This window comes from Temnothorax nylanderi, unplaced genomic scaffold (genome assembly GCF_030848795.1).
Source record: "Temnothorax nylanderi isolate EJ_2023f unplaced genomic scaffold, tnyl_v1.0 TNYL_tig0154_pilon, whole genome shotgun sequence".
In the NCBI taxonomy this organism is placed as follows: domain Eukaryota; kingdom Metazoa; phylum Arthropoda; class Insecta; order Hymenoptera; family Formicidae; genus Temnothorax; species Temnothorax nylanderi.
Genome location: NW_027249216.1, coordinates 332,480 through 357,996, shown reverse-complemented (window position 1 = coordinate 357,996; position 25,517 = coordinate 332,480). Strand labels below are relative to the sequence as shown.

At 44.5% G+C, this 25,517-nt stretch overlaps 3 protein-coding genes across 8 annotated transcripts; 1 reads left to right on the top strand and 2 right to left on the bottom strand.

The window, feature by feature from the left end:
• Positions 1 to 168: 168 nt before the first annotated feature.
• Positions 169 to 4,255, bottom strand: Art4 (arginine methyltransferase 4). Of its 2 annotated transcripts, XM_071715128.1 has the most exons (7): positions 3,715 to 4,255; positions 2,856 to 2,996; positions 2,209 to 2,703; positions 1,849 to 2,115; positions 1,546 to 1,768; positions 1,152 to 1,438; positions 169 to 378 (listed from the first exon to the last, which is right to left on the bottom strand). In XM_071715128.1, exons 1-7 carry the CDS (start codon positions 3,845 to 3,847, stop codon positions 374 to 376), a joined length of 1,551 nt encoding a protein of 516 aa, XP_071571229.1. In that variant the 5' UTR covers positions 3,848 to 4,255; the 3' UTR covers positions 169 to 373. The 2 variants fall into 2 exon arrangements, with proteins under 2 accessions (XP_071571229.1, XP_071571227.1); XM_071715126.1 differs by having other exon boundaries at positions 169 to 1,438.
• Positions 4,256 to 6,610: 2,355 nt separating this feature from the next.
• On the top strand, positions 6,611 to 22,655 carry Glcat-p (Glucuronyltransferase P). 5 transcript variants are annotated; one of them, XM_071715131.1, is made up of 6 exons: positions 6,611 to 6,854; positions 16,747 to 16,819; positions 17,473 to 17,678; positions 17,826 to 18,225; positions 18,309 to 18,466; positions 18,555 to 22,655. In XM_071715131.1, the coding sequence occupies exons 3-6, from the start codon at positions 17,484 to 17,486 to the stop codon at positions 18,951 to 18,953; spliced, it is 1,152 nt and encodes a 383-aa protein (XP_071571232.1). In that variant the 5' UTR covers positions 6,611 to 6,854; positions 16,747 to 16,819; positions 17,473 to 17,483; the 3' UTR covers positions 18,954 to 22,655. The 5 variants fall into 5 exon arrangements, with proteins under 5 accessions (XP_071571232.1, XP_071571231.1, XP_071571233.1 ...); XM_071715130.1 differs by lacking the exon at positions 6,611 to 6,854 and adding an exon at positions 12,128 to 12,619; XM_071715132.1 differs by lacking the exon at positions 6,611 to 6,854 and adding an exon at positions 12,128 to 12,619 and having other exon boundaries at positions 16,686 to 16,819.
• Alg10 (alpha-1,2-glucosyltransferase Alg10) lies at positions 22,505 to 25,038 on the bottom strand. The gene is made up of 4 exons (XM_071715129.1): positions 24,279 to 25,038; positions 23,855 to 24,197; positions 23,645 to 23,784; positions 22,505 to 23,547 (listed from the first exon to the last, which is right to left on the bottom strand). Exons 1-4 carry the CDS (start codon positions 24,468 to 24,470, stop codon positions 22,810 to 22,812), a joined length of 1,413 nt encoding a protein of 470 aa, XP_071571230.1. The 5' UTR covers positions 24,471 to 25,038; the 3' UTR covers positions 22,505 to 22,809.
• Between the last annotated feature and the right edge of the window lie 479 nt (positions 25,039 to 25,517).

Here is a 25,517-nt window from a genome sequence, read left to right as displayed (position 1 = left end):
TAATAAAAAAAAGAGAAATTTTAATTATAGAACTTGATTCGATTTATCGCCAATTCGTACGTTACAGTAAATAATAGAATTATAACTTATATCTAAATGTTGGGAGGAAAAGAACACAACCTTTTTAAATGGGATATTAGAGAGTATAGTTAAATATTTATAAATCCGTACTACTAAAAACAAGTTTATTTACATGAGTTGTAAATTCTACAAAATATGTATAAATTAGAACAATTACAAGGAACTTTTTCTTCTTTGTACAAATATCTTCCAGGATGCAGAATAATAAAATGTGTGTGTCCATTCCGTAAGTACCAGTACAATTAAAAGGTCCGGCAATAATTTGATAATTTGATATTTATATAATAAACAATTAATCTGTAATTATAATAATATCAGCATCGCGAGAATAATCAAAAGTAATTTATATTTAATATCTTTCATCTAAATGTTTTATCAACTGCAATTGTTATTATTATCCACAGGAATTTTTATTTCATAATTTCAATACGTATACACAAAGAAAAATTTTCTACACTAAGGACATCTAATAACTTCAAATCATTTTGTACAATACTACATAAAATAAAAGGTTTTGGGAATATCCTATTTCATGCTAGTATTTTTTCTTCAAATTGTATGTTTATATGGAAGGAATTGTTAATATAGAAGGTTTTAATCAAACAGAGTAAAACAAGAAAAACTTTGGCAAAAAAATATAGATTATAATATTCTTGTACAATACACATTATATAAAATGCACTATAGTAAATAATATACTTAGGAAACTTAAAAAGGAAACATACTTATTTTGAGCAATACTGGAATTTAGGATGTCTCAGATTATAAAGACGTATATTATCACTGAGAGAAATATTTTATATTTAGATATTTTATGTTTTAAATATTGTATATATATCGAATACATAGAATGGTGAGCCGAGATCATTCATTAACCATGTGGGCACCTTTCATACATTTTGCGACACAGAATTTCATAAATACGTTTTGCATGAAAATTAGATGTCGGAGAATTAAAAACCACTGGGACATGATGCATGTGGCAAGAACGTTGATTACAAATGTTATATATTCCACATGGCACAATTAATACATGTAATGGTACACTGAAGAGTCAAACCAAACCTTACCTATTGCCAGCAAATTATTTGGATTTACTGTTGCGCTTGTATCCATCGAGACTTCCCCGAGACCATTAACCGACATTCCATTGACCATATTCACCGCTTGCCGGGCGCCTTGCGCATCCAGGGTCGTCCAGTAGGATTCGCTGGGCGAGGTATTATTTAAACCAGGAGGCGGCTGTGCCGCAGCGCCTGTGTATCGGAAGTAAGGATTTTTCAAGTCTAAGGTATTATTACTGCTTTCCAGATTCGTTCCTTCAAGCTTCAGTTCTATTGTTACATCGTAGGATTGTCTGAAACGAATATACTATCTATATGCACGAGATAATGGCAAAATGTTAAGAAATAATTTTGTAACTCTAAGTACTTAAATTAAAAACAGATACATATATTCCCTCACCTTTTATTTGCTATAAGAATGACTTTTCCGGAGAGTAGTTGCCCGCTTTTACAAAACAACGGATTTTCTAAGAGACAGCGTACTTGATACCAGTGTGTAAGAGGTTCTGTAGGAGCAGTACTTAACCAAACTTGTTGCGTTGATCCGATAAATGCTACATCGAACCAAAAAGCTAAACCATGGCATGTACCACTCTCCAGTATATGAAAATCGACATTTATTTCTAAAGGGGACACAATTTGAATGTTAGCAGTGACATATCACATCTTGTTAATATATAATTTTTAACTTTTCACTCCATACCTATTTTATGTAAATCAGTCTCATCAGCTGTTTGGAAGTCTACTATGTGCCTTACAGATTTTGCCATACATATTCTAATATCAAAAGTATCGACAATCGGTTGTCTAAAATATTCTTTAATGGCGTTATTTCTCATGGCAGAGAGATCTACCCCATGGAAACATGTCTGATACCAAAAGTTGGCCTTATTGAATTGTTCCATGTAAAGATTTTCATCGGAAAAGGGTGCGATATGCAGATCACCTCTGGAGGGAAACATTCTTCCGCCTGTGTACAAAAATAATTCAATTAAGAAAAATAGAAAAAAGGTGCAGCAAGACGAGAAATAGCACACGGTGAATTATCTTTCGGGACATTTACCTGGACTTAACCACTTTTTCGCATGCAGATAGGTTTCGAGCATTCGTTCATTGTACAACATGTATCCCATAGGCTCGCTCACTATACAGTCCACATGCTCGGGTAAATCGATCTCTTCTATTTTTCCAGCTATGACTATTATTTTATCTGATAAATTATTAGCTGCAACTAGTAGCTCGGCATGATTTGCCATATTGCTCGCTTCCACGGCATATACTTTTTTCGCGCCAGCTTGTATGGCGAAAAAGGATAATATGCCAGAACCAGCGCCTACGTCTAGGACAACTTTATCCTTAAAATCAGACAGATTTCCAAGAATCGCTCGCTGGTATGTACTAGTCCTAATGTAATCCTGCATCATGTTTTGCTGCTGCGAGAGATAACCGTAAAATTGGAAATACTGCATCGCCGAGGATTCTTCCGTTCTCTCGTTAAACGCTGACACGCCTTTCCCCATCTTGAGTTTTACTACGTGCGAGTGGAAATTACGGAAATCTACGAATGAAACACACGTGTTAAAGTTCTGCTTCTTACGGATAAATCTTTTTGGACATCAGAAATATATGCTTCGTGATTTCTATCTCACGTGAAAGCTTAGTGCACGACGATCCAAGAAGATTGGGCTTCAAGGAAAGTTGCTGGCTCACCTGTTTCATTAGCGAATGTAATCAGTAAGCTATCTGTATCAAGTGTAAAAACATAACTTCGAGATGATACACGAGAGCATTCGGTACTGGGCGTCACTGGGAATTCCAACAGAGTCGCTTTCTCCCTGCTGCTAACATCTCCTAAAACGGATGTCGAAAATGTCAATTATTTTCCTCATATTTTATTACAGAATATCGAAGAGAAAGAGTACGAAGTAAAAAATATAATCGCATAAATACCGTTAATAAAAAGTAGTCACAAAAATCATCAAGATAATGTACGTTTCTCTAATGAACAGTTCTAGATCAATACAACTTCCTACATTTCAAGTGTCATCTTCTACCCTCTTATTGGATAATAATAATAATAATAATAATGTAATCTTTCCAACATAACGATATAAAATATAACAATAGTGTCAGTATCGCCTAAACAATAGAATTCGACTTGGAGCTGTCATCTTGACGACTCATTATCGGTGTCAGTACAACAAATGACGAGAAGCAGATACAATTGGATACAATTCGCTCCAACAGCAGTCGAGAGGCGCGTTGGAGCAAAAAAAGAGGCATACGAGCAGGAAAAAAAAACGTAAGACACAAATTGGGAAAAGAGGGAAGGACGCGATATTGACCGGCAATCGACCGGGGGGGAGGGGGGTCTTTCGACTTGAGCCAGGAGGGAGGAAAAAAAGAATCGGCGTGACGCGACGGGAAGTGTGGTTATGTTGTCCGGGATCCCGCGATCGGTCGCGTGATCGATCAGCCGCGTCGCCGTCGGCCGCGTCGGCCGTCGGACGACGGACGACGACGGGTGCGCGATGGGGCGCGAACGGCGAGGAACGCCGCGGGTTCGTACCTGAGACGAGCTCGACGCTGAGGCCCTGCGGGTCGTAATTGATATTGAGCGCGACCGGTTTGTTGTACTTCGGCGTGGACTGTCCATTGTTTGACAGAGTCGAGACCGTCACCGCGCGAAACGTCTTCGCCATTTTTCGCTATACCGCGTGCCAGCGCTTGCCGACGCTGGTTCTCTCTCCCTGTCCGTCCCCTCTCCCTCTCTCTCTATCTTTTTCTCCGCTCCTACTCCTCCTCTTCCACTTCTGCCGGTGGCTCGTAACGCTCTACGTTACACGCCGCCGCTCCTCTGCTCCTCTCTTCGCGGCTGCCGCACCACTCGCGTGAGAAACAACAAAAGCCGCCACCGCCGTCGTTGCCGCGAGTACGTACGACACCTCGGACAGAAGAGAGAGAGACCAATCAACCCCCGGCCGCACACAGGGCCGTCGCTGCGCTGCGCTGCGCCGCTGCGAAATCGCGCCGGATTCTCGGCCTCGGCTCGGCTGCTCCGCGCCCCGTCGCGTCGTTCTCGGACGCCGCGAGGTGCCGCGAGAATTCGCTCACGGCGCCGCCGCCGCCGCCGCCGCCGCCTCCGCCTCCACCAACGCCGCCTCCACCCTAGGCTCATCGGATACAAAGACGTGCAAATTCTATTGCCGTTGCTGACCCCGCCACCATTTTCACCGTCATCGGCGTTCAAACGACGTGATTTCCCGCCATTCACGTTAATCAGGATCGTAGTTGAACTCGGGCGAAACGGGCGACTGCCAGGGACGCCGAGATAGACGCGAAATAGGAAATTATCAACGACATTTTGACCGGAAGAGCTGGTTAAACTCACTACATTAAAGCTCTATCCTGACATAAGTTTTTAACGACGCGCTTTCGTCTCGAGGAATAATTACGCACGACCTGCATTATCCCATCAAAATTTTAAATTTGAACGCGATGTACTTACTCCTTTATTTTTCTGCAATCTGTTTTATGACTCTCAACCTAAAACGTTCGAAACGTAATATTCGCGGTATATATATGGAATCTCTATTGCCTATTCTGTACTGAAATGCATGACACCCCGCATATATAAACAATATCCTTATTCCGGGGTAATTACTGTTGTCAATTTATTGATACCATCGCGATGGATACCGTGCTCCGGTAGGGATAGCAGATATACAACTTTGCGGGATATAAAAGATGAAATTCGATGCAACGATTATCTTGCACGCTACGCCTGATAACGCCCGGCGAATTGAACGAGCCGCCCCGTTATCGTCGCATCCGCCTTGCGTACTACATGCGTGCCGCGTTGATAAGCGTCGAAAATCGTTCGGGCTCGTGCACGCTCGACCGATCAAAGCAACTTTCTAAACGCGGCCGCGTTGCTCTGCGCCTCGCTCGCTCTAATTGGAAACGGCTTATTAAAGCGGAGGTGTTCGAATTTCAGCGCAGACCTCGCCGGGTCTCGATGCTTAGAACGAGTCCACGGAAAACCGTCTGGGACCGTCGGCGATCTAATTCTAATCTATATTCGGCACAACGATCTGCCCGGTTTTTCCCCGAATGCCTCAAGTCCGATTCAGCCGATCTATAATTCGCGCCAGAACTCGGGATAGGATTCTATTTATAAACTTATGCGGCGTGTAATGCAGGAGGCATTTGAAGAGTGCGATGCGTGCGCATATAAAAAAATATACTCTTTTAAAATATATAAATGTTACATAAAACGTATATCAAGAGACCGACGCAGCGTCGCCTTATGCCAAATATCTTTTTCGTAAAGTATATCTCTTTATGGGCGAGACGCTGCAGCATATTTTTTAGAGAACTCTTTTGGAAATAAAATGTTATCCTTTTTAAATAAGTCGATGTTATTGAAAGATAAAACGGAAAATATAGATTTTTTCGGATTACAATGATATCATGCACATAAATGAACTTGATGCATAGATATGCACGTATTTTTCTGTTAAAAAATCAAGAGACACGGTAGTGTCTCGCGCCAAGTACACGCGAAGCGAGACCGCACCGTGACTCTTTTACGCGACGCGACGAGTTGCGAGTACTCGAGATGTTGAGATCTCAATAACGAGTGAACGGATCAAGTTCTAAGTAGACTTGATCGATATATATATATATATATATATATACACAAATATATAGAAAACTGACAAATTTTAAACTTCTATCCTCAAGTCTGAATTGCAGATTGCCCAAGACGAGCTTTGCTGGACCTCCGATGACCAGCGATGCAACACTAACATATTGATTTACGTGCAAAATACATTCAATTGTATTTAGGGTCGTGTGCCTATCGGAAAACCAATATGAGACAACGAGTATACATATCGAGCGCTGCATTCACCCATTATGTGCTGAGACGGTATCTCTTTTCCGCGAAATGATTAATGACTAATAAATCGATCTTAAACGCTTCATCCTGATTCCAACGTTCATTTCAATACCTGCACATTCTCTTAAAAGCGCAGCCTTGCATCGCTTTGCAATTTAATCTCCGTACTTTTTTTCCCCTTCGACCGGGGAATTTCGCATCAGAACTTTCAAGAATACTATTTTCCAATTGCGCTCGCGCGCTGCTTCGGGATTTGAAGTAATGCGGGGAGGATTAGCGTGGAGCTCCGTCTCTAATGGAACACCTCCCGTGTATACGGGACTAAAGGGCTAAGGTAGAGAGCGTCCGTAAGCGTCCGTAAGCGGACGAAGGGTCGGGAGCAGCTCTTTCGATCAGCCAGTGGTGAACGGGCCGGCCGAAATGTCAGGGCGCGCGCGCGCGCGCGCACGTGTGTGCATGTGTATGGTGTGCGCGTGCGTGTGTGTACACGATTACATATATCTGGCCGGCTGTGCGGCGCGGCGCCTTTGCCACCCAGGGTACATGCGCGAATTCGCGTGCCGCAGCATGGAACGACGGTGGATTTGCCCCCTCCCGCTTTTTCCGGACGCACCAGCAACAGCAGCAGCAGCAGCAGCGGCCGCAACAGCAGCAGCAGCAGCAGCAGCCGCCGCAACAGTAGCAGCAGCAGTAGCCGTCCCTTAGCAGCGCGTTTTCCTCTGCAGTGTGGTGGCTGTCGCGATTGTCGATCGACGGCTGTCCCGACAGCGAAAGGTGGACGGTGAGCGGACACCCTCGTTACTATGGTGAGTACCGCAATGAGTAACCGTCGACGACGGCGTGGGAAATCGCACGAATTCCCGTTCCACGAAAAGCCCAAAGTTCCTGACGCGGCATGAGGATTTATCGCCGTTGCGAGGCGAGCTCGTCGGGACGAGCACCCCTCGCCAAGCCAACTGAATGTGCCGTTCTTCTTCCTCCTGACGCATCATTTTTATCCCCTCGCCGGAAAACGCGATTTCGCAATTTGCGCGAGCCCTAACGATCGGACGCGGGATCTCGCGATTTTACTCCTCGCGCACGATGGTACGGGGGTGCGTGCCATCTGGCCCGCGATCGGATTTACGCGAAATGTGGATTAAGCTGAGAAACATCTGCTCGTGATTAACACGCGCGGAGAGACTGTGTGCGGTTTCGCGGAGATAGAGCACCGCATTCACGTCTCGCCGAATGTGAATGTGCATGTTGCACTCGATATTCTCTCGTGGATCGCGAATCGTACTTAGGCCCGAGTACGTTGAACTTTGAGTTTCAATAATCTAGAACAGCATTCGATGTTACTCGTACGATCGTATTTAGCAGTATTTCGACGTTCAATTTAGGTACAGACTCGAATCTTCTTGCGCGAGCAAGAGAGATTTTCGTAAGAGAGTCCAACGTCGTTAGGGGTAGATTGAAGCGCGGTAACATCTTGCGTTCCAAGGTTGATTACTCTGACAGATCGCCGGGATTAATTTGGATTAATGACCCGATGGCTTAACCTCAACCACAGTTCCCAGAAGCGAACTGTCCCGGCTAGATATCTGCGTCGCTCGAATCCGGGGGGGGGAAATGGGGGGTCCGAGCACAAGAACCAACGGGGCCGACAGCCGGTGTATGTTTAACGATCGCGTTCGGTATCAATGCGTTCGGTTATCCTTAATATCCATCCAAATCCATTTGCGGTGGTGAATGGTCTTCGACCGCGACCGTAGCGCTACCTTTACGCGGTGCCGATTACTGAGAGAGTGGGGTTGCTACCGGGGGTGGGTGATACCGGAAGGTCAATAAAGGAAGTGGAAATGTATTTAGCCGGCTTAACTTATCGAGAAGTCCTGGAGAACGCCGGTAAGGACATTGGCCAGGATCTCCAGGCCAATGGGAGGGGGAGGATACGAGGGTCGGCGGATAAATCGCCATCAAACGTGGCGATTTGGTTCACTCGAACCAAAGATTTATGGGGGACAGATAGGGGAGAGTCAGGCGAGAGCCCGGGAAGATCTCTTTCCAGGAATCGTAATTAGCGAAAAGTAGAGATTGATCGTTTCTCGTTTGCGACACAAGCAGTGGAGTAGGTCGTGCAGGTCGAGAGGAAGAATTCCCCGAGGAAATTACAAGACATTACGTAAGAAGGTGCTCACGTATTCCGGCGCGCGATGGGTATTGAAGGATAATTAGATTCGATCGAACGAACTGAATTACAAAAATACGCGCGATATAGTCATTCTTGATCTAATATGTACGAGTAAATAACCACGTATTCTATTATTATCAATCTACGGATCTTCACCTCGCGAAAAAATACCTCGACAAACATCGCTCGACACAATCTGATACATTTATCGGTATGTTTTGTCTCTTCTTTCACAGAAGAGATAATAATGTTGACAAAATGACAAAAATGCAGTGGTGACATTTGATTAGACGTTCTGCTAGATAGACGCGACCTTGATTGACCGTCAGTCGGCTTATCGAGTACACGCTTCCGAGCACTATGCCAAACTGTTCCTTATCAATAATCCCATCGTAATCTCCACGTCGCGTCGCTTCCGTTGGATCGGTCACGGAAGGCCTCTGTCGAAAGATGGCAGGCGAGATACCCGATTTACAACATTATACATCATACGTTGGTATTATAAGTCACGATCAATATGACGACGAAGGTGGGACGGACGGAAATGGATGGAGCATGGCAGTGAAAGAGAGTGAAAGAGGACTAGAGGAGAGAAAGAGGATGGGTAGGGAAAGGGAGACACATGGGCGGCCGTGAGCGGAATCCAAGGGGATGCACCTTACAATCTTCTCCGGTTGTTCAAGGCGAGGGATGGAGAAAAGTTTCATTATAAAAGGCGCTATTTTGTTAGGCAGACCACGAGCACTCTAATCGATAACGTGCATAAACGTGTTTAAACGAAGTTCCTCCTATTCAAGCATGCCGAAGTTTCTCCTATTCAAGTAACCTAACGCGTCGACATCCGCTCCTCCCATTACCCTCGTTCTCTTCCAACTGAATTGCCGTCTCACCCTCCACGGTATCTCACGTTTTACTTAATTATTACTACCCCTAATCATCTTTACTTTGTACTATTCATAATTGAATTGCTCGAGTTACGTGTATGATACACGTGTATGATAGTTTTTTTTTAATACTAGATTTAGACAAGAAGCTTGTCGTTTTTTCGTCAAACCTTAATAAAATAAAGTTAGAAAAGTTTTTTGAACGAAGATTAAAATGTTTCGTTGTTGCTCTTCTGCGTATTCTCTTTATCTTTCATCAAACATGACTAATGTATTTTATTATTTGTTCCGGTTAAGGGAATCCTGGAGCGCGACGGCATTGACCGTATTTATAGATGTATGATTTTCTTCGAATTGGCTTTAGAGATTTTATCGTTATCTTGTTTTCGCTCGCGCGAAAAACTCTGCCGACGCCCATGAGTGGCTATAGGTAAGAGGTAAGAGGTATCGAGGGAAGGTAAACGGGTATCAAAACCGAAAGAGAGAGAGAGAGAGAGGGAGAGGGAGAGGGAGAGGGAGAATCGCATGGTGTCTGTCGAGCGGTGGTTATCGACCAGCAGCAGGGTGGCCATGTGCCCTCCAAATCAAAGAGCGCCATAGAAGGCTACACACCGGTGCACACCGGTCGGCGGGAACTTCTTATTAGTTGCCGGGGCCTCCTCTGATACCGAAAGTTGCGTTAGAAACTGCGCGACCTCGCGAGAGATTGCGCCCCCGAGAATCCCGTCTAGGCCGGCAACGTGCTCGGAAAGCGAATGCGGAACCGAGGGGGTAGTTTGCACAAATATCCTCCCCGAAATTCGTCCGGCTTGAATCGATCAAACTTCCGCGCTATAGCCTGCCTCGCATCGTCTGCGGCGCGAACGTTGTTTACATAGTGGCGGATTACCCGAGAAAAAAACGAACCTGAACCAGTATAGGTAGTGAAATGTTGTGTTGCTTTCGTATGATTTTTGTTCGGATCCGAACTCTCGTTCTACATATATAGCCTTCGGGATATAACTAATACGTACTCCGGAAACGTCGACGATACTTTGCCAACTGGCATCAAAACTTTCTTTCGGCCGATTATCTAATGAGTACATGAAGTGAATGAAGACATAGTCTAATACTTCAAACGGTTTAGTGCAGCCTTTGTTAGCACTCGATCGCTATGTAAAGCCACCTACATAGTAGCATGATGTGTATGTTTGATACGCTATCAGGTATTTGCCATCCACTTGAGCTCGAGTAATACCGGAAATTTTAATAAAATTAAACCCCGCCGTGTGTCTTGGGTTACCCTTTGCGGCGGAGGCTGTTAATATTTAATCAATCGATCGCGATCAATCGGTGACGGAGGTGATTTTGCGTCCCGGTTAATTACTTATTCGGGTCACACGGGGTAAGAACGGATTCGATTGCCCGTCGAACGATAACTCGGCGCCTTATCTATTCGGGAACGATCTCTCGTCGGCGTCCTTCACCACCGACCACTGCCTCATTTCTGCCATGTTATTGATCATTATACTACTAGGTATACGTTGTGTCGCTCTCTCTCTCGCGTTGGCAATCGCGAGCACGTGCCGCCATGCACGGTATCGTATCATTTTCGCCGTTAGCGTAAGCTTCCGAGGCACGGCGAATGCAAGTTACAATGTTATCCGATAACGTCGGCGTCGTAACGCAAAACGGGTGGAATATATTTGCCGCGACACGTCGCGCATTTACAGAGGCTAATTGGAAGATTAATAATACGAGAGAAATTCATGAATTTTTCCGCGCGCCTCGCACGATTCCGGTAGATTAACCGCGTTGCATCTAATCGCCGCGACGAAAATTGCTCCCACCGGGGCTATTCGTGCCGCGCGATATTCCGCGCTTAACGAGATCGCTGACAACGCGTTTTTAACGCGTCGCGAGAACGTGAGAAATGCGGCACGCACGATTCGCACGAACTTGGCGATTCGATATATACGAGGGGCTTTACGCCGACGTGTACGTCGCGTCGCGTCGCGACAATTTCTCGCACGTAATATTTCATGTCTTTCGTGCAAAGAGAATGTCGGGCGGAGCTTTACATTGGGGAAGTAAAGCTTGCTTTATAAAATGAAGACGCGAGGGGGCTGTTCTCCTATTTTGTTTTATTTGCCGGCGACGCGACGGGACAGAAACGTGAGCGATACATATACGTTTGACAGAACCGATAAAAAGCTCGACAGTAACACCGCTGGGGAATCCTGAAATACTTTTAAATTCTATTTTTATAGATGTACCCGAGAGGCATCGGTATAGCTATATCCTTCGATCCAACTTTTACAGAAAACATCGATAGAAATAATTCCTAGAATAAAATTCCCGAATAAAATAATTCATGTACCGTCGTTGTTTGACATACTTCCAATATTAAGCCCTCATACGTAGGCGGCCGTATTTTTCAGGGGCTAATCGTACATATCGGAAAGATCGGAAACTCTGATATGCGAGCGGGTCGAATGTATTATTCGTAAAGTTCTCTAAAGTTGTCCGCGGCTTCGATCTGGATTCTATTGTAAAACATCACGTTCGGAAATATATGGACGAGGAATAACGTATGTCATCTATATTTTTACGAGGTTCTGCATGACAAGTGGAAGTGGGTATAAATATCGTGCACGATGAAAAAATCTGTGCAACGTATTCTCGCGTCTCTTTCTCTCTTTCCTTTCTCTCATTTCCAAATCTGATTAGAAACGGCGTTCACTTAGCTCGATTATATCGCGCACGCCTCTTGCGAACGAGGTGAAAATCGACGTCGGCACGTCGGCGGGTTAAACGTTCGCCGGCCTGAAAACGCGTTACTGCGCTGCTGTACTGAGCGCCAAATTACCGCAATCTGCTAATAGATTCTGCCACGTGATCTGATCCGTGGACCGTGCGCAGCACGCACACGTGGGACACGCGTCTCTCTTTCTCTCTCTCTCTCTCTCCCTCGTACGATGATCGGTCCTTCGATCGGCGTGGTGGGGCATGTTACGAACGACGTTATAGAAGTGGCCACGCGAGTAGGAGGAAACGAAACCGGAGGAAACGTTTCAGTGTCGAGTCAGCCGTGATTGCGTTGCCGTTTCGCCGTCCTCGGCCTCGTCTTCGTCGGCCTCGTTCTCATCGTTATTGTCGGCTCCGTCGCGTGACTCCGATGGGACGGTACTACCAGTAAGACACGTTTCTCGACCGAGATGCGCGTTTCGATCGTTCCGTCCGATTCCGCGAGATCTCCCGTGGGTCAACTGGGTCAAGTGCCAGCGAAGCGGAGCGGCCTGATTAATGCCCCGAAGAGAGACCCAGCTCCGGAAACGGAGTGCTCCTCTTTCGGCCGCCGAGCGATTAGAACGCGCCGGCCGGGCTCGGTGAAGAATTGATTCGCGCCACGATGATGAGTGCGTTAATTTGTCTGGCTCTACGCGGAAGCCTACGAGTGATAAGTGGTTCTGGTTAAGGAAGCTGCGATTAATCGGCGCATTTATCGTGCTCCGGTTTCCGTCGAGTCGAGCCGGTTAGTATAAACGATGGAACAAATATAACGACTATCGCGACGCGTTTACGCGCTGAAATCGGAATCGGTATTCTAATGCTAACTCCTGCTTCGGAGGCAATTACGCATAACGGATGTTTTAAACATCATCTTAAATATATGCCAAGAATATTAAGGAATCCTCGATAACGGCGAACGTAACGCGTGTTTTATTAGCTCTAAGATCGCGCAAAGCGCACGCGCGGCTTCGATGTCAAACCGGCGCGGCGTGTTTATCACTTGTGGAAAACCGATCCCGCGATTTAAGCCCCTTGTACAATAGGCAATACACAGGCAAAACGTATTTTCGCAGGTAAGGGAATACGGCGAGGTTACGCCGACAGTTCGGCACAGTTCGAGGAGATTCGTGAAACGTAAATAAAAACCGCAAACAAAATTGCGGACACCGCGATAAGCGCACGCTTAAATACATACGTGAGACTTGGAAAGGAGGATAGATAATGTGAGTTTTCTGGCTTAATGCAAACGAGGTTGGCTGCGAGGCATTAACTTGATAATGAATGTTCGCGTTCCTGTCGAAGCCATTAAAATTTCGGTTAGTTCGGTTCCTCGATTCTAAAGCAGGGAAGATTTAATTAATCGGAGTTTGGAGCGACGTGTGTTTAACGGAGTGCCGCATGCCGTGGGAAGTGCGCGATATAAAAGTTTCGACCGAGTTGGTGCGGTCTGGCGATATCGCGGCGTTTCTACTGGGATACGCGAACGCAATCTCGTTGCACGCCGCCGCGGCCGCGTCGTTTGCGTCGGCCGCGTGCACCTTGAACGGCGCGGAGAAAAAAAAAACGCCGCATAATAATCGTGACTTGGATTCGAACGAGGGATTAGGCTCGTTTCTCATTAATGGCGCGCGAGAGGCAGCCGGTTCTCTGCAATCTTAATAACAGGACAACCTTTGCACGAAACCTAAAGTCAGGATTACCGAACTGATTCGAAACGTAAATCCCTTGCCCTATAAACGTCACGACTTTTTACACACGCGAGTCCAGAGTCTAGAGTACACGCCACGTTCGTTTTTACACACGTATTATACGTACACGTTCAATAACGTGAACGTGTCTCTGATTAAATCAGACGGTAAATTGCCTCGTTGATGCCGCGCCGATTTGCAAACTGATTTAGATTAGAGACTAACGATCCTATCTAGATTATCTGGCGGCACTGGATTAGTTAGTGCGAGCTGATCAGCCATGAAATTCTCATGCAAGCGGAGCACGGAAGCGAAGCAAGAAGAATCCCCTCGAGCTGGGCCATTCGTTTCCCGCATTCTAATTAGTAATTTATGCGAATCCCCGCGGCGCGATGGCGTCTATCACAGTCGTGATTTAGGCCCTGATTTCAAAAGCTCGCGTAACAACGCGAAATTTCTGGCGAAACACGACAGCCACTGTGTAATTATTAATCGACAAGATCAATGACCGATCGAAAACAATTCTGTATGCGCGAGACCGATCGATCGTGAAATTTTTCGCGTGACGATCGTCGCGCATATATGTTGGATGTTCGAAAAGAGATCGTTAAAGCTAAATAAAATATAGATACCATTTGTGTTCTATTTCCAACGCAGATGCATGACTAAATATTTTCCTCATAAATGTGCATGATAATCATTTCAGCGAAAGATCGCATCTCGCGAAGAATAATTATGAGCGACAATTTATTTTTACTGAGATTAATTTTCCAATTTTCTGTGCGCTACTTTCCTCGCTAGAAAACAAGATACATCGATTTTGCAATAACGTAATGGGATTTTAATTCAGAAAATATTAAAGGGGGCAGGATAAATATATGACGAAACCTTTTCTACAGCTACATAGGTTTCACAATCAATAAACTTCTGTCTTTTACAGTACTGCGTTTGTAAACTTTTAAGACCTTGTTTGCACCTTACAATAGAAGGTCTTCTCGGAAAAACTTCACACACATTTCAATGCACATTGTAAGCGAATCGCGGCAGCCAAACAATCTCCAGGCAGGTGACTTGAAATTCAAATAATCGGACGCGGTTATAAAATCCTGTTATATTAACCGTGCTTGAACGATATTACAAATTCCACGTACTTATATTGAGCCGTCCATGATTCGCACCGATCGAACGTTGTGTTTCTGAAGTAAGTGCGTTTAAGAAACCTTAATGGGGCGCCTCACGATTTATCGAGGAAGCCGCGTTACGCTGAATTAGACGCATTTGCCGCGGCGCTTAATTACGACGATCGATCACCGCTTCTTTCGCCATTTAGTTAAACCGAAATTTACCAAAGCAAATTTAACGATTTGCTTTTTCCATTTGGGCCACGCGTCGAGCATTTACCAATTCGATTTACCGATTCGGGTTTTGCCAGTTACGAAAGGCAGTCACTTACTTTCGTAACCTGCATTCCTTTTAACAAGATACTATCGCGGCGACGGAAAAACGTTTCGCATCCGTCACCTCGAGATTTTCAGAAAATCAGAAATCTTATCAGAAAATTGACAGATAAGTTCGAGAGCGCTTCAAGTAAGAGAGAGAGAGAGAGAGAGAGAGAGAGAAAGAAGTGACGTTCAGAAGTGTAAATAGATTTTTAAACATGTTGGCACTAATATAATAAAGAATCAAGATGAACATAGTCATCGCGCTTCACCTATACTTCGACATTTCTAGACTAGAAATGTCAAGATCGGATTTTTTTTTAAACGGTGAATTTCCGGTATTTTCCGCGATTGTTGTTTGCTACGAAATGCTGCTTTGTGCTGCGCAATTCGACGCGCAAGATAAAGACGGTACATCTTATCGGTGTCGGCTTTACGTTTTTTTGCTGCTGACGTCGCCAGGTGAGGCGAAAAGGAGTGCGTTTGTGATGCGCGATATAGGAGAGACGGCGTTAAATTCTCGGTGTCACGTAATTTAGAACGGCCGTCCTGCACATGACGCGGCTTACGTAAGAACGTTGCGATAGCGACACGTTGAAAGTAAATTAGAGAAGAGAGCATTTTCAGGCTACGTCGTGTAACGTTCAAAAGACGCCATTATCGACTTTCAAAGTCACATTCTTCGTTTAACGAAGTGATGAATATAACGAAAAAAACGGCGATAAGGAGATAGATAAAATTTCTTCAACGCTGCAGCGCGTTAGAAAGGATCCTGTGAAGAATAACAGAGATAAGGATTAAATGAGTTGCTCCTAGCTCCTAACGCGTTATCGTACATAGTGAATACTGTTGAACTACGTCTATTATCTTCGCGCGCTAAAGAGGCTATAAAATTGCGAGGGGGCGATACGTCGGATGGAAGACGACGGTTATTAATGATAGACGCGGCTAACGCGGGCCGCTTGGTATCGGGGAGAAGAAATATAGCGCGAGAGCAATTGATGCACGGTCTCTCTCTCTCTTTCTCGCGGAATACGAGATCAGTCGCCGAGGAAGGAGGAAGGAGTTTTATTAGAAAGACAGGTTGAAATTATGACGCTACCCACAGAGGATTTCTGGTTTCACGCGCAGCATCCTACGGGAGACCCGCAAACACGCGCGCATATCTCGCGTCTCTCGTTCGTTAGATAAATCTCGAACGTTATCGTCGCTCGTTAGCGACGGCGACGGTCCTTCGCTTTAAACGTCGCACGCTTTATCGCCAAAGTCCGCGGGATCCTGACGGATGTTCTTCCGGCGACCGCGCTATCGGCTTAGTCGCTACGCCTGCGCTCTCATCCTCCTCTTCCTCCTCTTCTTCATCCTCCCTCGCCTCCTCCGAGCGAATCCGGGCCTTTGGGAAATGCCACATGACCCACGAAAATAATTAAACCTCGAGAGGACTGTCCCTTCGATCGCGCCAGAATCGGCCCGGCCGTTGCTCACGTTTGCAAAGCGGACTTAACGAACGCGTCAGGGAATTGTAATTAAGTTCGTGTGGACAGTCGCGATTAGTCGTAATTATCGGTACGATGATCGTAAGGCTCATTCGCGCACGCCGAGAATTTTCATCCGGCGAGTTCCCGCAATCGCGCAAAAAAGTGTAATAAATTTATAGCGGCTGTATATCACCCTGCTCTAGATGTAAAAACCTTGCGGCAAGATACCACGGGCATTGCGACAGCTAATTACTTTTATGACAGGGCAAGAAGCAGCTCGCGATTCAGGAGAGGCAGAGGAAACGACGGAACAGCAGCCGACACATGTAGCATTCGGGTGAGTGAGCACATCTTTGTTTCAACCTTCTGCGCCCGGCGGGCTATTATGGCAACTCGACGTTTTCCGCTCGAAATCATCGCGGAAACGGGATCATCTTGCGCGTCGAGCTTTAATACGAACGGCGGGAAATGGGTTTCAATGCAACGTCGGGTTTTAATTCACCGACCTCTCTCCACGGTTAATCTTCGTATTTCGTTTCGTTCGCTGTTAAATTTACATTTTATACGCGTATAAAATTCGCATGATATACATTTATATACGCTAATGCCCGGCGAATGGGGTGCCCACCCCTCCCCGGGAATGGGATTGAACCGTGAATCAGATTAAAATTGGAAACTCACAGTCCGGAGGAGATACGAGAATAGGACGCGAGAGTAACTGCTTCCCGCCAAGAGCAGGAAAGTTGGTGGAGTAAGTTGAGGTGTGGTAAATTTTTAATCTACAGCCCGATTCATCTTCCACTCCCATTCCCCGAGCGAGATTAAAAACGTTATAGCTTAATGCGCGTTTTCAAAAATTTAATCAAATCATCCATTTTCCCCCTTATACTCACTTTTTATCGTGTCACTGTGTCAAAATCGTTTTATTGGCATTAATATATTATTCTTATCCTCGCTGTTACTTTTGAACGTTTCTTTTTCTGAATTCAGGCATCGGTATAATGAAGCCGTCCATGAAAATGGGAGTGATCGCCTTGATAGGGATCTGCGTAGTCTTTTATCAATATCACCTGTCCACCGGCGTTACTTTCGATCAAGTAACGGCCTTCAATGCCGATACTTCCGCAGACGACGCCGGGGATTTGCCGATCGGTGAGGAGGGCGATAGCAAAACCCCAAGGCTCGCCGAGGAAATGGTAAAAAACTAACGATTAATATTTACTATGCAATCAGGATTTCGTGAAAACGAAACTCGTCTTATCTGATAAAGTATTTATTATTATATGTCAATTGTTACTACGATCTATACTTCGTCAGACAAGTTATATCGTTTCTCTTTACAGATTCGATACGCCGTGTACCGAGTACAAATCACGAACGGCCTGAGTCCAGAAATAAGCTCGATGCTTGTGCGGGAACTTATCAATCAATTAAGCAAAAACGCTTCGGCGGCCTCTAGAAATAATTTCAAGCATCCGCCGCAATCGCAACCCCCGGCGACGACGTTACCGCCGTCTCGCCCGTCGTCCCCTTCATCGAATTCCGCGAAGTCCGAAGAACCCCTGTACATCATCACGCCCACATATCGAAGACCCGAGCAGATTCCCGAACTCACGAGGATGGCCCATACGTTGATGTTGGTGAGAAATATACACTGGCTCGTCATCGAAGACGCTACCGTCGCCACCAAACAAGTGACCGAATTATTGGAAAGAACGAGCTTGAAGTTCGATCATTTAATCGGTAAATCAATGTCCGAGATACGAATCTGTCGCAAAATCACATATATCTGTCCGATATGAATGATTTGTATTATATTTGCGCAGCTCCAATGCCGGAGAAATACAAACTCAAGAAGGGCGCCAAGCCGCGAGGGGTATCGAACAGAAATCGCGGTTTGCAGTGGATCAGGGCGAACGCCACGAGAGGTGTGTTCTACTTCGCCGACGACGACAATACTTACGATATTGAACTTTTCGACGAGGTATGACCAATTACGAAAGCGTGTTTTAATTTTGCTAAAGACCTGAAAATCTCTTTCTAAAGGATTCATCTTTTAACGTGCCTTTTAGATTCGCAAGACGAAGACGGTGTCGATGTTCCCAGTGGGGCTGTGCACCAAGTTCGGGCTGAGTTCGCCGATCCTGAAGAACGGCAAGTTCGCCGGGTTCTACGATGGCTGGGTAGCCGGTCGGAAGTTCCCGGTGGACATGGCCGGGTTCGCCGTAAGCGTCAAATTCCTGCATCAGCGGCCGAACGCCACCATGCCATTTCGCGCGGGATACGAGGAGGACGGCTTCCTGAAGAGCCTGGCTCCGTTCGAGCCGCGGGACGCCCAATTGCTGGCGGACAATTGCACCAAGGTGCTCGCCTGGCACACGCAGACGAAGAAAAACGAGCCGAGCGCGCCGCTGGACATGAAACTTTACGGCACGACGAACCTGGTGAAGCTTAAGCAGCAGATAGTATGATGTCAGTCGGGACAACGAAGATGCGTGAACTCGAACCTGAATCTTGAGTGTAATCCCGCCCCTCCTTCGCACTAGTTCATCGGTGTCACTCCAGGGGAGTTCCTAGGTGCGGAAAACTGTGCGATTCAGTGCCTAAAAGTATATCTATCCTCTCTCTCTCTCTCTCACGGCGAGAGAGGGGAAAAACCGTTATTACCTTTAAGCATAGCCGGTAAAACGAATCGTTTTTTTATCACCTTTTACACATCCGCAACAATGTAGCTCGCCCCAAAGACAGTCCTTGCTCCGAGGAAGGATACCGCGGTGGAGGAAAAAAGTTAAGTAGGATTCCCGGGGCAACGCTATGACCGCAGCGACTCGATAAGGTGCATAGAAATTCACGCTTAGAGTTCGAAACCGTCTATTATCCTTACTTTTTAGCAATTCCGCTTTCGTGCGTGCCGCATGAAACGATGTGAACGCGAAGAGAAAGGTGAAATCCCTTATTAATAATGTTAATCGATAAATACAGCGGGATAGTGGAGTTCATTAGCCGAAAATCATGCGGTTTCGAAGTATCTTTAACGCGTATAAATAGCGAAATCGCGCACCCTGCAGATCAACGACCAAAGAAAGCAAATGAGTCACTCGCTGTAACGTTAAACTCTTAAACTTGCTTTATTCTACCTGAGGGATATGTCCCGAGTTCTATAAATAGATTCTCTATTCTGTACCATTCTATTCCATAGCGAGGTCCATTCCTAAACTTGCTCTAGTACGACGCGAGGTCAAAGATTATTCGATCGAACAATGAAAATGTCTTTAGGCGATTTTAGGGGAACCTGCTCGTTGCTCGTTAATCTAATTACCAAGTATAATGTTTAACGTCGTCGTTTAACAAATCTTGTCCCGCCTCTTCGTGCGATTAGCAAGCATAGACAATTACGAGATAAAGAGTTAGAGCAAGTATCCCTTAGTAACAATTCCTCGTAGCTTTGAAAGATTTCGAAAGAAAATATAAATGTTTAAAAGTCAAAGCACGAAAATCGAAGTTTAATCTTAAGCTTTATCAACAATTACGTTAGAGAAGTTATCATTTACGCGAGTATTTCTAGTTAAAATATGAAAATTTCTTCGATAGATATTTTCGATCAAAAAATATCAAGTTAAAGTGCACGAGATATCTTTGACTTACACTTATTTAGCTTTCAGCATAAATCGGCATAAATCAGCATTTATAAAATGCCGAACGTGCAGCATGCGCGTAGTTGTCATAATTTAGTCCGAATAAATTTTTCAGATTTTGAAGAGAATCTGAAAAATTGATTTTACGACTGAATATCGAGCAATGCCTGATGAATAGCATTCGCCGAAACAAGCATCCTGTCCTGTATTTGACTGAATAGAGATAATTTTAATTCTCGAGTTGCGCTCGTCGCTGCTCTTTTATTTCCGTTAATAATATAATCCATTTATTTCATTGTAATGCCGTGATCATAAACAAAACAGCGAATTATAATCAAATAAACGAGCGTTTCCGTTACCAATGTATTTGCGTGCGTGTGCGTAGAAAATATGTACTTCCTAGAAAGGCATATAATATTTAAAGCTACGTTTGATTCCTCTTGCACAATACAGTTCGCGTGAGTTAGGTAGTATTAAAAAAAAAAAAGAGCTAGGAAATAAGAAAGGTGTGCACTGAATGCGAAATCTAAAGAATCGATTGCCGTTTCGATTGTCTGCCGACGACATCGTCAGAATGGTCGAAGTATCGAATCACGATTGTACAGTGGAACCTTGATAATTTCGAATGTTTCCATTAATCTAACATATCGCTATAAAAATTCGACCAACATTAGATCAAATATACAACTTTATCTAATTTCCTATATAACTTTACTTATACAAATATTTCCCGTATATTATTACAATTTATTTAAATGGAAAACAACGTTATTCTCCAACGTTGTTCAGTCATTAGACAACTTACATGTTTGAAAAAATTATTGAAAATTAGTTATCTAAAATTAGTTACATAAAAGTTATATAAAAATTAGTTATATAAAAAAGCAATTAATCGTGGATCATAATACTAATTATCAGTCAGCTTAATTAGTTCGGGCATTAGGAGTTCTGCTGTACGAACGCTCGGAAGACTGCAGAAAACCAACAAGAAAAGTTTCTTGTCAAATTTCATATCCTTGTAGCGTTATATGTACATATATATATATATATATATATATATATATAATATCTAGTATTCTCGACCGCACGTCTTTAAAATCGATATCGGAAAATTTCGTGTCATTAGTTAGACCAGGGTGCTAATTTAAAATATTTTCCTAAGGGTTCCCAATAATTTCTTACGACACTTCGATTTCCGAAAGTGCTCTATACTTCATCTACTTTTATCTAGTGTGCGATGCTTTATAGCGATAGACGTAATTCCAGCGTGTGGATGATAATAATTTATCACATGTCCTATAAGATATATATATTGTCATTATGACACCAAAAAGTCGAGAAACTATAGCATGTATAAATAATATATCTATAGGATAATTGCACTATTTAGAAATTAATCAAATGTCGAAAGCGGGATGGCATTAGATTTTTCCCATTCACATATCCTGCCGGAATATGCGGAGGTTTGTGTACAGAAAATACGCTATTTACGTTTCAGATTGATTTATACGGATACGGTCCGCAATAAACTTACGACAAGCAATATGTGTGATTCTCACGCAGTTAGATTGTAGAAAGAGAGAGAGAGAAAAAAAGCGAGAAAGAGAGAAAGAAAGAAGCGAGAAAGAGAGGGAGAGAAATAGATAGGTGAATGATTATAATCTTTGTTTTATCAAAATATGTAGAGAGGAAGTAAGACGTTTTAGTTATAATTTTGAGAAATCCTAGAGAGTGTACTTAGCGCGTTGATTCGAGATCGTTTGTGATATATAATTATATTGTTTTATAGTAAGTATCGGTTCTACGTGATACAGGCGGACAAAGACGCCTCCATCGCGGGTAATGCTCAAATTTCCGGCAATCCAGAGGCTGAGTGTATATGCGTGAGCCGGAAGTTGTACATACAAGTCTTTGTTTCTGAACAAAATAATTAATCTTTTGTTGTATATTCATATCACACCCAGGTCTGAAAGAATTGGAGAGGATGGGAGGACTTTTTCATAGATTGAGAATTACAGTACACATATATTTCCCTCGCTATTTTCTACCGTTATAATACGAAGTATTTAATTCGTTTTTTCAATTTAGTATATTTGCAAATTTGGAGTACAGGATCAAAATTGCGTATAATATTCTTTTTTTTATGTTAACGGAATTTACGTTTTATTGATTTATTTTTACTTTTATATCAGGCCTTTTCTCAAGCCCTTTGCTATAAATAAGAAAAGAAGTTTAGAATAAGCGAAGGTTCGCAAATTGCATCTCGGTACCTTTTACTATACCGTTACGCGCAACATTTATATTCGATAAGGAAACGTTAATGTAACGACAAGATAACGATACGACGGAGCGTAATAAAAATAGGAAGTATAAAAAGTTCTCGGTCGTCGATCGAACACGTTTAATATAATATATTGTGCGCTGACGATAATATACGTGCCGTGAAATTACAAATTGACAAGCTGTTGCTGTACAAAAACATCTTAGCAGTTTTGCCACAAGTTTCAGTTATGAACAATAAACTATTGTTCGAAGTAATTATCTCTCTTAATAATCCCTCCCTTTAGGTCTTATCTTTCTAAATCGACGATTACCGCGCATAGAGAAAGAAACGCGGAGAGGAAGGCGTCGAATACTTTACGTCGAAATAGAGTTCTTTCATTATTCCGTATATTTGCACTCGTGGTGAATGTCACCAAGAAATTCGCTGGGCATAGGGCTGATCCTGCCAGTAGAACACTTTGCTGGCGAAAATATAAAACTGCAAGCAATTGATCGCAAAGGTCGTGAGCGATTCGCAACAGATCTGCCACCTTTCTGGCCTTTTCACGTTTAAACGGTAAAATATGTACGGCAGAATGAAGTAACGCGGTTCTACCAGTAACTGAGGTATCAGCACCATGCACACGCAAATAGCATAATTAATTTTCGTGAGAAATCTCAGATGAGCGATGTTCCGCGACATGGCGAACAGGCTCGCGCCGTAAATTGGTATCAGTAGATACCTGAACGCCGCGTGTCGGCCCATGAATCGGTTCCACACGTAGAACCAGTAATGCCGATTATCAGCCAAGACGTACGGATGAACGAGCGTGTTGAAGCGCACCGTCGCGGCCGTCAACGCGACGGCGCAGCTCGCGAGAATCCAGTGCCGACGAAGGAATTGCGAACACGTTCGCCAATGAGGCACCACGTACGGCCACGAGAACAGAGATACGAAGGCGGAGAAGTAGAGTATCTGGCAGAGATGGATCGTTGCGACATGGGCGGTACGATCGCCGATCACTATGCTTCCGTTCCATGCAACGAAAGCAACGAACATGAGACATACCGTTATGTGAGGAAGCAGACTAGCGCATACCTGCACGACGAGCTTGACGAGGGACAGCGGACCTATGCGTAATTCGTACATTATCTGCCTCCAAATTAACTAAAAAATGATTCAAGAAGTTTTGCTAAATTAATTCTCGGCTAAAAGCATTCTCTCTCTTCGTAGCTTGTAATATCCATTTCGTAATGTTACTTACACGAAAGTGTAATGGAGTATTGAGCACTCTGGGCGGGACAGGTTGCTCCATCCTGCGATCAAATATATCTAATGCGCGTTCAATGGTAAAGAAACCGAGCCAAATGATATTCGTCTGACGAACGAGCACGCCTAGCAAACCTGTGTGATTTATTACTTTTATTTGCATCATATTTCCCTCTCGGATGACTTACATAGCTGCGATAATTACCTGCAAGGGCCGTCATCTTCGTGCGCTTACGTTGGTGCAGATATAACATTAAGAGCACCACGTTCACGGACACAACGTCCGTGTAATAAAAGAAGCACCAAAAATACAACGGCGGGAAAAGGGCGAGATTGTACGCCGACGCGAGTATCAGCCAATTGTTCCATCGGTCAGTTTTGTTGGACTTACAATTTTCCTTTATCACGTTATAAAGGAGATAGAGATTTATGCACGTCCCAAGTAAATTTATACATCTTATATATGTGGTATTGCAAAGATCGAAAGGCGATAATATCGCGGTAGCGATAAGATACAAGCCTGGCAAAGTAGTGATTTTAGGATCCCACTGAAAATAATTTGCCACTTATTTCTCGCATGAAAATTAGGTGCGACGCACTCGTACAAATTATTCTCGTCAAATATTTACCTGCGTGAAGTTCCACGCGCAATATCGCAACGTCTGAGGTATGTGGAAGGCCTCATCGATAAAATAATCCGGTTGGATACGATTTAAATACAGGAAAAGCAACACGGTGCTCGTGAAAAATATAATCAACGTGGAACGTACGAACATCTTATAGCTCGGTCTCGCGTAACTGAGCCGAGAGGCGACGCTCATGGTTGTTTCGCAAACGTGCCGGAATACTCGCGAAACTCGTTAAACTTGAATAAAAATGCGCGTAAAATTAATGCCACGTCGAAGGCATCTTCGGTTAACCTAAACGCACTTTGGTTAACCTAACCAATTACGTCGCGTTCCCAAACTTCCAATTGAATTGCGTGGGAATGTATCACTGTTACATCGTTACATTTAACAGTGGGACGATTAACATCGCGATAAAACATGTCACAGCCAAAATTGAATATTATTTTTGGAAGCCGGCAGGCGTTGCGGGTTGCGGGTGCACAACGTGCGCTCGTGTTTACGAATCGAGTGAATCGAGGTTAGGTCGGTAGTTCGTTGCCCGATAGTTGGCACACTTGGCCAAAGAGAGCCGGCCTGCGAGCACCGCGCGGGCGCGGCGCGTACGCGGAGTAAACTTCAAATCGTTCCTATCCTAACCACTTTCGCGCGATCGATCGCGCCGCGCGACACGACGATAATTCGACCAAGCGCGATCGAAACAAAGCGCGGATATCTAATCGTGGCAGGTAAATAAACGATAAATGCGAACATGAAAGAATCGACTCACCCTTCGCTGCCCACGTCGTCATCGCTGGCTGCTGCTCCGTCGGCCGCGACTCTCGTACTCTCGTCCGATCCAAGATCTTCGCACATCACAATTCACACTTGACGCGAGCGCGCGACACCTGATTTAATTCGGCACTCCCGATAATCACTCGCTCGTTCGAAACCCGTACGAAATACGGCGGAAGAAAGGCGAGTGAGCGCGGCGCAATTTTACACTGTCCCGATTAGTCCCGAATCCCGAGTATCCCGACTAACTGACCGACTGCCGACTGCCGACCGGCGAGTGGCGACGGGCGACCCGACGCCGGCGGCCGGAGTGGCCGGACGCGGCGGCGCGAGACAATCATGGCGGCCACGCAAGCGCGCGCGTTCAGCCGTTCAAACGAAGGTTGGCGAGACGGTCGGCACGATCGCGATCGAATATGCGTTCGATACGGCACTTGAACGCTGCTGCACGCTTCAATTAACGTGCCA